The sequence below is a fragment of the Chionomys nivalis genome, chromosome 8, assembly GCF_950005125.1.
Source record: "Chionomys nivalis chromosome 8, mChiNiv1.1, whole genome shotgun sequence".
Taxonomy (NCBI): Eukaryota; Metazoa; Chordata; class Mammalia; order Rodentia; family Cricetidae; genus Chionomys; species Chionomys nivalis.
Window position 1 is genome coordinate 154,921 of NC_080093.1, and position 12,629 is coordinate 167,549.

The 12,629-nt window shown below is 39.5% G+C and overlaps 1 protein-coding gene across 4 annotated transcripts in view; it reads right to left on the reverse strand.

Annotated features, from left to right (window-relative positions):
• Positions 1-354: 354 nt before the first annotated feature.
• The window catches only part of Grk5 (G protein-coupled receptor kinase 5), a 270,216-nt gene continuing 257,941 nt past the window's right edge, over positions 355-12,629 (reverse strand). For all 4 annotated transcript variants that reach the window (XM_057777195.1, XM_057777194.1, XM_057777196.1 and 1 more), the window contains 3 exons: positions 3,486-3,612; positions 3,229-3,289; positions 355-2,117 (listed from right to left, as the gene is read on the reverse strand). In XM_057777195.1, coding sequence (XP_057633178.1) covers positions 1,040-2,117; positions 3,229-3,289; positions 3,486-3,612 — 1,266 coding nt within the window. In that variant the 3' untranslated portion in view covers positions 355-1,039. The remainder of the gene's footprint in view (positions 2,118-3,228; positions 3,290-3,485; positions 3,613-12,629) is intronic.

Here is a 12,629-nt window from a genome sequence, read left to right on the forward strand (position 1 = left end):
ACATCTTAAATTAACCCATTTTTATTATTTTGTATTTTACCATAAGACTGGTCAATTACCAGTAAGGTTCCAGGGCATCTGTCTCCTTCAGCAGACACAGGGAGTCTGACTCCACTTTGTTTTCTCCTATATCTCTGCTTGGAATTCCTGTCTTGCTCTATTTTGCCCTGCCATAGACCCAAAGCAGCTTCTTTATTAAACAATGGTAACAAAATATATTCACTGCATACAGAGGGGGAATCCCAAGTCACTGTGTAGCTGATTATAAGTGTTTGGGCTAAAGAACTTACCAAATACTTTATAATAAGAACTCAGTATCTTTTTCAGGTAGTCGATGTTTATTGTAATAGGCAAACATTTTAACAGATTGTTGCAAACAAAAGTTTTACTCCTATAAAAAGTATAAAACTTTATCCCACTGAATACATTTATAGGGTTTCTCTGTAGTATGATTTTTTTCTCATGATTTAGATTAGTCACACATGCAAATGCTTTACCACAATGATTACATTCATAGAGTTTATCTCCAGTTTGTAATCTTTTATGCATTTGAAGAGTACTATGAAGTGCAAAAGTTTTACCACTCTCATTATATTCATAGGGTTTCTCTCCAGCATGTGTTAGTTCATGTCTTTGAAGATGACTATGATACACAAAGATTTTACCACACTAATTATATACCCAATGTTTCTCTCTAGTATGGGTTCTTTTATGCTTTCGGAGGTTAATGTGACATGCAAAGGCTTTACCCCATTGATTCATAAGGTTTCTCTCCAGTATGGCTTCTTTCATGCCTTAGAAGATGACTTACTGTGCAAGGACTTTACCACACTGATTACATTCATAGGGTTTCTCTCCAGTCTGTGCCCTTTTATGTGTTAGGAGACTACTGTGATGTGCAAAGGCTTTACCACACTGATTACATTCATAGGGTTTCTCTCCAGTATGGATTCTTTCGTGTATTTGAAGAGTACTGCGACATGCAAAGGCTTTACCACACTGATTACAATCATAGGGCTTTTCTCCAGTATGTGACCTTTTATGTGCTTGAAAAGTATACCACATTGATTACATTCATAGGGTTTCTCTCCAGTATGGGTTCTTTCATGTTATCAGGACTACTGCAATGTGTAAAGGCTTTACCACACTGACTACATTCATAGGATTTCTCTCCAGTATGGGTTCTTTCATGTCTTCGGAGACTACTGTGACGTGTAAAGGCTTTACCACACTGATTACATTCATAGGGTTTCTCTCCAGTATGGGTTCTTTCATGTCTTCGGAGACTACTGTGACGTGTAAAGGCTTTACCACACTGATTACATTTATAGGGTTTCTCTCCAGTATGCATTCTTTCATAAATTTGTAGATGACTGTGACGTGCAAAGGCTTTACCACACTGATTACATTCATAGAGTTTCTCTCCAGTATGGGTTCTTTCATGTTTTCGGAGACTACTGTGACACGCAAAGGCTTTACCACACTGATTACATTCATAGGGTTTCTCTCCAGTATGGGTTCTTTCATGTCTTCGGAGACTACTGTGACATGCAAAGGCTTTACCACACAGATTACATTCATAGGGTTTCTCTCCAGTATGGGTTCTTTCATGTTTTCGGAAACTACTGCAATGTGTAAAGGCTTTTCCACACTGATTACATTCATAGGGTTTCTCTCCAGTATGGGTTCTTTCATGTTTTCGGAGATTACTGTGACACGCAAAGGCTTTAGCACACTGATTACATTCATAGGGTTTCTCTCCAGTGTGGGTTCTTTCATGATTTTGTAGACGACTGTGATCTGCAAAAGCTTTACCACACTGATTACATTCATAGGGCTTCTCTCCAGTATGTGTTCTTTTATGCCTTTGAAGATTACTGTGATATGCAAAGGTTTTGCCACAATGACTACATTCATAGGGCTTCTCTCCAGTGTATGTTCTTTTATGCATTTGAAGATGACTATGATGTGAAATGGCTTTACCACACTCATTTCCTTCAAAAGTTTTCAATCTAGGATGTGTTTTTCCATGCCTGTGAAGATGACTGTCACATTCAAAGGTTTTAACACAATGAGGATATACAGAAGTTTTCTCTCTAGTTTGACCTTTTTCATGCCTACAATGATAATGGTACATATGAAAGCATTACTACATTTAATACATTGGTGAATATTTTTATCTGTTAAAATTAATTTTACAATTTAATACTATTTTAAAGAGGAATTATATGTTAAAGTTTATCACCATGTTTACAATCTTGTTTTCCCCTTCATTAATGCTTGCATTTCATCTTTGAACATAACTGATAACAGCCTTTAATACATGGTTCACATTTACAGAATCTTTTTTTCTGTATGAGAACTTTCATGTATTTGAAGAGAACTGAAAAAACTCAGAGCTTTACCACTGTTATTGCATTCATAAAGTTTCCTATACTGTGAGTGATACCACATTTGCTAAGTGAACTAGGACAAACAGAAGAATTTATACAGTCCTAGTACTCATGGTGCTTTTCTGAAATGTGAGATAGTTGATATATTTACAATGAGGCTAGAAAATCAATTACTTGTATACTGGTACATTAAATTCAACAAGTATACTCAATATGGGAACTGCTATATGTCTTCTATTTGTTCTGAGGGAGAGGTATAATATATCTTTTCACATCCCTATGCTCATGTGGCTTGTATCCAGAGTAACATATGATATATCTAGTAAAGGAAGAACAGCAAATATAAGGTTTCCCCATTGAGTTCTCACAGTTTGACTTTCTGTCCTCATAGACTTTTGGTATCTGGATTAAGGACTCTCCACAAAAGCTGCCCCTTGATTCATGATTCTAACTGCCCCCTCACTAAACACAGTCACAAGTATATGGGTTAAACTACTTTTTCGATGGACTATTAATGTAATAGTTTTAGAGGCATACTTAACACCATTTCAAAATGTCTGTCTTTTATAATATGGATATGAAATAAATGGATTGACAACTTCATAGTATAGCTCTCATATTATGATTCAAAAGGTAATATAGGTTAACACATTGTTTCCTTGAATTCTTTCTTAAATGCAGTTCACCTATCTGAAATTAAGGTATATGATTTTGTGAGAATTTAATAATCATCAATACACTTTATTATTTACACTGTGGCTTTTGTTTAAAATATATAGGATCCATTACAAATTCTTCAGAGTTACATTTGTATCACCTTATACATGAAAATTACCTTTCATGTCTTCTAGAACTTTGACAATGTTCTTGAATATTATGGTCTTCCCAACTGTATCCTAAAATATAGTGCCAGAAAAATGTATGTTATATATTTAAAATTGTAAAAAATTTAGTTACCATTCAAAGCAAACCTTACAACCATGCCTGATTTATTTACCCCATTCTTCTTTCTCAATCATATTATAAAATAGCACCATTAACCAATGAACGGTTGTCCCCTTATTTGAAACATGAAAGATAATTCAGTCTTACTTATAGCAGTGAGGTTTCTGTAGGTCTCCAGCATCACATATTTGTAGAGACTCTTCTGGGAAGGATCCAGCAAAGTCCACTCTTCCCAAGTGAAGTCAACATGCACGTCATCATAGGTCACTGAATTCTAAAATGTACCATACAAGTGCACAACAGAATGCATGATTTTGACAACACTGTAAATGTATACATCTTTGACAGTATAGTCATATAATTCTGATGCTCCCCATACTTATTTCATGACATGGACATCATAATTTAATCACCGAGTCACTTTAGAAGCAAACTGAATTGGAGGTTCACCTCTGTCATTTTTGAACCCTTTGAATGGGATATCACCTTGCAAAAGAAATGTCTACTGACCAACAATGAAAGATACATAAACAGAACAACAGTACAGAGTACAGATAAGAGAAATTGTATGAATGAGTAATTCCTAACTACAGAAAAAGAAAAATAAGATGAAAAAGCTGGATGCACTGAATCATGCCTCTAATTCTTGCACTCAGAAGGCAGAGGCATGTATATCTATCTGCCTCTGAGTTGAATACCAGCCTAGTCCATGTCACTTATAGGACAGTGAGAAATATACATTAAATACCTGTTTCACATGAAAAAAAGTCAATCAAACAATAAAGATAGAAATAACTCATAGGTTTTTGCTGAAGTTTCTACAAAGAGTTATGCATGCACTTAAACTCTTTATTCATCTACAAGAAACCGGAAGTTCCACAATTTAAACTGCAAGATATATAAGATTTTACTAAAAAGCACTGTGTGTTTTAAAGTTATGAATGGACAAATGAAACAATAGCAATTAATATGCTGATTACAAATAATCAACACAGAGCAGGAAAGATGGCTCAACACTAGTCCTCCTGTTCTTCTATACAGGTGAGCTCACTAATATGGGAAATTATAACTATCCATTATTCCAAGTTCAGGGTTTCTAGAAGCATCTTTTGATCAATGTAAGGACCAGGTACTCACATTGTGCATATCCATGTATACAGGTAAAATACTCTTTTTAAAATAAAAATTCAAAACAAACAAAACAGGCAGGAAGAAGGTTATGCACCTGCAATCCAATGACTCAGAAGGCACAGGTAGTATTAACGTCATGAATACATACCATGCTAAGAAACATAATGATACTCTCTGTCAAATTTTAAAATTGAAAATATGGGTGAAGTTCAGTACAACAGCATATGCTTTATAGGAACAAAAGCATCATGCAACAATATAAAAACAAAAAAGTCAGGAATACTGGCCCACCTTTCATCCCAGTGCTTGGAAGTCAGAGTCAGAGGATCTCTGAGTTTGAAGCTAGCCTGGTATATTGAGCTACTTTCAGGACAGCTAGGGCTACACAGACAAACCTTGTCTTCAAAAATAAACAAACAAAAATTAAAACAGTAGGCTACCAAACCACCTTAGCACCAAATGGCAATTAATTCTACTGTTTCTTATGTGATTTAGTGATAGAGTTTATGATGGTGGGGAAGTTATCACAGCAACAGAAGAAAGCTGACTGATTAGTTTCAAGTACAACACAGTAGGCACAAAGAACAGGAAATGGGTTGAAGCTATAGAAACTCATATTGTGGGAATCCCCTCTGTAAGCTGTGAATATCATTGGTTAATAAAGGAACTGCTTTGTGCCTATAGCAGAGCTACAGGACAGAACTTAGGTAGGTAGGGAAAACTAAACTGAGTGTTGGAAGGAAGAAGGTGGAGTCAGAAAGAAGTTATGTGTCCCTGCTGGAGACAGATGCTGAGAACTTTACCTGGTAAGCACAGCCACATGGCGATACACAGATTAATAAAAAATTGGTTAAATTAATATGTAAGAGCTAGCCAATAAGAAGCTAGAGGTAATGGGCTATGCAGTGATTTATTAATACAGTTTCTGTTTGATTATTTTTGGGCTGAGAAGCTGGGAACTAACAAGTGGCTTTCTACAATAAACTCATGCCCACATGGCCAACTAAATCCACTTAAAATCTTAGAGAGCTTGGAAAGGAATTATAAACACTAAAAAATGAAGTTTAGCTGCATTTATTCCCCCAAATGGGCTTTGCTTACTGGTGACATGCTGCAACTCCTTTAAGAGAGGTTTTCCTGATTTAGAGGTAACAGAAAAAAAGCTATGCCATTTTGAAATGCCAGATTTCTGGGCTGTGCTGCCCATGCAAACTTTTGACACTTTCTGGAGGACTGACTGTGTGGTCTGTGAGCAGATTGCTAATGGCAACTTAAAACCCCCTGTGTGCCTGAAAATGGGGCAACATACATAGCTCTCAGAAGCAGCAAGCATGCCTCTGTCATGTTGGACTGGGTGAAGCAAGCAGGCAGGCCATATTTGCTCTACCAATGGCACAGCATAAGTTCATAAGAAGTGCTTAGTATTTTAAGAAGCACTCCTGAACAGTAAAGAATTACAGATACACAATAGGACATATGCATACATAACAGACCTCTAAATGAGACACAGTGTGTTTAAAAACTGTACATAGGCTTGGGAGAGAGAAGAAAAAAATAGAGAGTTATATAAAGAAGTAAATGAATTATAAAAAGAATGAAACAAAGTCTTTAAAGAGACAGACTACACTCATAAATTAAAAGAGTAAAGATAATAAATATTAAAAAGTAATAGAATAAAAACAAATAAGCCACATAAAGATGGACTATATACAGAGTTTGTGGATTATGTATATTATTGTGTTTTCTTTGAATTTTTTGACTGTAAAGGAACTAAGTAACCAACATATATACTTTAAAGGTATCATATCTTCAGAATTTGGGTCTAAGAATTAGCTGCTTTGGGAAAGAGGTGCTTTTGTTTAGACAGAGGATGAGAACCTGTGGCTTGATAAATCAAGACCACCCAAAAGGTCACTGTGAACACCTCCAAAAAATTACTTCAAAAATTACTTCACCAAATAAAAAGCAGGAAGCAGTCTGGAGAGAACTATGCCAATATACCCAAATACGGTTCATAGATGTTTGTTTACATTTAAATGGGGATATGCTATAGAGATTTGCATTGGCATGGATCTTGGTTTATTCATACAAATTTAAGAACAATTTTATTATATGTATTTCTGCTCTCGACTAAGGTATTGTATTTGTGCAGCTCATTTAAAAATGTAATGTGTAGCCGGGCAGTGGTGGCGCATGCCTTTAATCCCAGCACTTGGGAGGCAGAGGCAGGTGGATCTCTGGGAGTTTGAGGCCAGCCTGGTCTACAGGAGCTAGTTCCGGGACAGGCACCAAAGCTACAGAGAAACCCTGTCTCGAAAATCCAAAAAAAAAAAAAAATGTAATGTGTAATTAAAAATATAGGCAAATAGAGAGTCATCTATATAGTAATAGTCAAGTTTGTAGTCATGTTCATTGATTTTCTAGACTTACAGAGATGTATTTCAGATAGATAGGGATTTGTCCAATCTTTCAAAAACTTTCAGAATATGGCGTTTAAAATGTTTTAAGAGCTTAAGACTTTTCATGACAATGAGACACATCTGCTCCTGGCAGCACCAATCTACTTCAAGAGGATGATGGCCATCAAAGAGTCTCCTTATGGAGTTTGTTAGCCATTTGGGCAAGAAACTGCTCTTGCCTGGACTGCTTGATGAACTGGACATGCAAGACCCATGGAGAAATGACTGCTGAACTTGCCTAAAGGTAAGATGATTCTTTGGGGTTCCTGATTCATGAAAGAGTCTGCTAGACATTCTGCAGGACTCAGAAGAAAGCATTTGGTGGACTCTTCCATTGTAATGCAGAACAGGTCTTCAAATTTCCTGCTTCATGGAAAAGTCTGCTGGATACTATAGGCCTGTGGGCTGAAGATTGAATGCCCCAACAATACAGAAGAACTCTGAGTTCTGTCCGGGCAACAAAATGTCTCTCTCATTTCTAGAGTTTCAGACATTGCTTACAACATACTTCCTGTTTACTTAGGTAATACTGTATCCTTCTGTGGTCTTTGATGGAGTTGAAAATTTATAGTTATAGTTTTTCTTAGTTATGATAAAATAAAAAGTAAATATAATTTTTTTTTTTGATTTTCAAGACAGGGTTTCTCCGTAGCTTTTTGGGTTTTTTTTGTTTTGTTTTGTTTTGTTTTTTTGGTTCCTGTCCTGGAACTAGCTATTATAAACCAGGCTTGCCTCAAACTCACAGAGATCTGCCTGCCTCTGCCTCCCGAGTGCTGGGATTAAAGGCGTGCGCCACCACCGCCCGGCTCAGATATAAATATTTTAACTGTAATTCTTGCATGATACCTGTTTTGTGATTTGTAATTTTACTATGTTAAAATTAAAACCTTTTTTTCATTTATACAGAAAAGGGGGGTGATGTGAGATTCCCCTCTGTATGTTGTGATTATCATTATTTAATAAAGGAACTGTTTTGTGCCTATAGCAGAGCTATAGGGCAGAACTTAGGTAGGTGAGGAAAACTAAAATGAATGCTGGGAGGAAGAAGCCAGAGTCAGAGAGAAGTTATGTAGCCCAGCCAGAGACAGATGCTAGAAACTTTACCCAGTAAGCCACAGCCACATAGCAATACAGAGATTAATAGAAATGGGTTAAATTAAAATGTAAGAGTTAGCCAATAAGAAGCTAGAGCATGGGCTGGAGAGATGGCTCAGAGGTTAAGAGCACTGACTGCTCTTCCAGAGGTCCTGAGTTTAATTCCAGCAACCACATGGTGGCTCACAACCATCTGTAATGAGATCTGGTGCCCTCTTCTGGCCAGCAAGCATACAGATAGAACACTGTACTGTATATATAATAAATAAATCTAGAAGAAGAAGAAGAAGAAGAAGAAGAAGAAGAAGAAGAAGAAGAAGAAGAAGGAGGAGGAGGAGGAGGAGGAGGAGGAGGAGGAGGGAGGAGGGGGAGGGGGAGGGGGAGGGGGAGGGGGAGGAGGGGGAGGGGGAGGGGGAGGAGGGGGAGGAGGAGGAAGAAGAAGAAGAAGAAGAAGAAGAAGAAGAAGAAGAAGAAGAAGAAGAAGAAGAAGCTAGAGCATATGGGCCAAGCAGTGATATAACTAATAGTTTCTGTGAGATTATTTTGAGGTTAAGCTGCTGGGAACAAACAAACAGCTCTCTTTACTATATCATATCACATCCTCAATGAGAAATTTCATTCAGAAAGGCTCCCCCTATTAATGGTTTCACAAGCAATCAAATAAAAGTTACCAAGAAGAGGCACATGTTAAAATACATCTTCCTATTTGGGAGGTTTTTCATTCAATCAATTACATTCTGACCTGGGTCACTATAGGCTCCTGGTCATCCATGAAGAAAATTAATTTTGTCACTTCAATGATACTCATAGTCTACAATAGCCCCTACACTGTTCAAATGTTCAAAGTCTCTTCTGATGCTCAAGACAATCTCTTGACAGTGATTTGTTGACAAAGGTTTCTCTCCAGTCTGGTCCCAGAGTTATTCAGTTCCAAAGAAACACACAGATCTACATTACTTATAAACTGGTTGGCCTATTAGCTCAGGTTTCTTATTAACTGATTCTTACATCTTACATTAGTACATAATTTGTGTCTGTGTTAGCCTTGGTACCTTTTACCAGTGAGGCATTCTCATCTTGTTTCCTCTATGTCTGGGTGACAACTGCAGACTGAGCTTTCCTCTTCCCAGAAGTCTCCTGTTCTGGTCACCCCACCTATCCTTCCTGCCTGGTTACTGGTCAATCAGCATTTTATTAAACCAATACAAGTGACAAATCTTTACAAGGTACAAGACCATTGTCCCGCAGCAAGTAACATCTTGTAAAAATCAGAAAACAAGTTACATCTTTCCAACATACAATGGTACAGAATACCATTTACACTCCAAAATAGAGAAATGGAGACACAGTGAGGGAAGATTGAACCAAGGCAAGACTGAAGCATAGCAGGACAAATATCAAATCCTGTAGATCTGCCTCAGATACACAGGGCTTCAGTTTCAAAAAGCTTAGATGGCCCTATCCATGCATCTTCTCATACATCTCTCTCTTTGGTTACTTTCACTCCCTATATTCAGATAGTTCTCCATAGAATATGTCTTATAGTTTAGGCATCTCAATACCATGTGGTATCAAACTGCAACCTAGTTTGTATCAAAATACAACTCTGGCTATTCTGGAATATTATTGTAAGATGTGTTATATTTGTTTATGTTGTGAAACAATTGTTTCAATGATGCAAATATGTGTTGTATTCTTTTATGTTGTATTTGTTTAATTCTGTGAAGCTGTGATACTGGGCTGGTCTAAAATACCTGTTTGGCCTAATGATCAGTCAATAGCTTGGTAGGAAAAAATAAGAAGGGCTGGCAGACAGAGAAATAAATAGGAGGAGAAATCTCAGAGGTAAAAAGGAAGGATGACCAAGAAAAGGAGAGGAAAGCATGGGCTAGCCACTCAGCTACACAGCAAGCCACAGAGTAAGAAGTTTAAAAATGTATTCAGAATAGAGAAAGATAAAAGCCCAGAGGCAAAAGGTAGATGGGACAACTAGTTAAGAAAAGCTGGCTAGGAATAAGACAACCTAAGACCAGGAATTTATAAGAAATAATAAACCTCCAGTGTATGTCATTTTTTTGAGAGATGGGTATCAGGCACCCAAAAGAGTAAAAACAACAATAACAACAACAATAGGTTTCATCCTCACAGCTTCATGAAATGAACTCTCACAATCTCTTCACTGGGTTTCTGACTCTGCTAAACATGGATGCCAGTAACAATGCTGAACTGTAACCACAAACTAAAAACCCATTACCTTAGGGTACCAGGAGAGCCATCATTGGGGTGAGTTTGTGACCTGCGGTAGCAGCCCGGGACAGGGAACTCAGAACTTCCTCATCCCCCCCATCCTTCCTGGGCTCCCTGCAGGGACTCTACTCCCCGCAGACTGCCTCTCTCTTCCTATCCCACCCAGCTTGCATCCAGAACCCTTCTTCCTTCTGCCCCCTTCCCTCTTTGGGCACATAACACCACCTAGCTCAGCCTGTCTGGGTGCTGGGGGCGAATCCTCAGGGCAAGTAGGCAGGCGGGAGTTCCTTTGTTTCACTGGCCTGCCTCCACCAAGCAAGGTAGGCACTTTGTCTATGAACTACCCAACCAGCAAGGAGATCTGATCTCGGCACCAGAAGAGCCATCATTGGGGTGAGTTTGTGACCCGTGGCAGCAGCCTGGGACAGGGAACTCAGAAGTTCCTCATCCCCCCCCCATCCTTCCTGGGCTCCCTGCAGGGACTCCACTCCCTGCAGACTGCCTCTCTCTTCCTATCCCACCCAGCTTGCATCCAGAACCCTTCTTCCTTCTGCCCCCTTCCCTCTTTGGGCACATAACACCGCCTAGCTCAGCCTGTCTGGGTGCTGGGGGCGAATCCTCAGGGCAAACAGGCGGGCAGGAGTTTCTTTGTTTCACTGGCCTGCCTCCACCAAGCAAGGTAGGCACTTTGTCTATGAACTACCCAACCAGCAAGGAGATCTGATCTCGGCACCAGAAGAGCCATCATTGGGGTGAGTTTGTGACCCGTGGCAGCAGCCTGGGACAGGGAACTCAGAAGTTCCTCATCCCCCCCCATCCTTCCTGGGCTCCCTGCAGGGACTCCACTCCCTGCAGACTGCCTCTCTCTTCCTATCCCACCCAGCTTGCATCCAGAACCCTTCTTCCTTCTGCCCCCTTCCCTCTTTGGGCACATAACACCACCTAGCTCAGCCTGTCTGGGTGCTGGGGGCGAATCCTCAGGGCAAGTAGCAGGCGGGAGTTCCTTTGTTTCACTGGCCTGCCTGCACCAAGCAAGGTAGGCACTTTGCTTATGAACTACCCAACCAGCACGGAGATCTGATCTCAGCACCAGGAGAGCCATCATTGGGGTGAGTTTGTGACCCGCGGCAGCAGCCCGGGACAGAGAAATCAGAAGTTCCCCATCCCCCCCATCCTTCCTGGGCTCCCTGCAGGGACTCTACTCCCCGCATACTGCCTCTCTCTTCCTATCCTACCCAGCTTGCATCCAGAACCCTCCTCCCTTCTGCCCCCTTCCCTTTTTGGGCACATAACACCACCCAACTCAGCCTGTCTGGGCGCTGGGGGCGAATCCTCAGGGCAAGCAGGCAGGCAGGAGTTCCTTTGTTACTCTGGCCTGCCTGCACCAAGCAAGGTGGGTGCTTTGTTTATGAACTACCCAACCAGCACGGAGAGCTAATCTTGGCATCAGGAGAGGCATCATTGGGCACGGAGATCTGATATTGGCACCAGGAGAGACATCACTGGAGTACCAGGAGAACCATGACTGGGGAGTACCATCACTGGGAAGGTACATCAGTAGGCAAGGAGACCTGATCCTGTAAAAGAAGATCCATAGGAGAGCATTCGGAGGAAGAGATGGGCAGGCACCAATGCAAGAATTCACCCAACAATCTGAAAAATAATATGAAACCACCAAAACCCAGCGACCTAACAACAGGAGGACATGAACACCTTAATCATGAAGAAGTAGAAAAAATTGACTTTATGAAAGTGATTGATGCCCTTAAACAGCATGTAAAAAAATGCCCTTATAAAAATGGAGGAGAAGTATAACAGAAAGTTTGAAGAATTGAGTAAATCAGTGAATGATGCCCTAGGAAACCAAGGAAAAACAATCAAACAGATAATGGAAACAGTTCAAGACTTGAAAACTGAAATGGAGGCAAAGAATAAAACACAAACAGAAGGCTGGCTGGACATGGAAAATCTAGGTAAATGAATAGAGTCTACAGATACAAGCATAACCAACAGAATACAAGAGATAGAAGAAAGAATCTCAGATTCTGAAGATACCACAGAGAAAATAAACACGCTGATCAAAGAAAACAGCAAGACCAACAAACTCTCATCACAAAACATTCAGGAAATATGGGACACAATAAAAAGACCAAACCTAAGAATAATAGGAGTAGAAGAAGGAGAAGAAGCACAGCTCAATGGTCCAGAAAATATATTTAATAAAATTATAGAAGAAAACTTTCCCAACCTAAAGAAAGATATACCTATGAAGGTTCAAGAAGCATACAGAACACCGAATAGGCTGGATCAAAAAAAAAAAAAAATCCCCTCGCCATATAAAAATCAAAACACAAAGCAT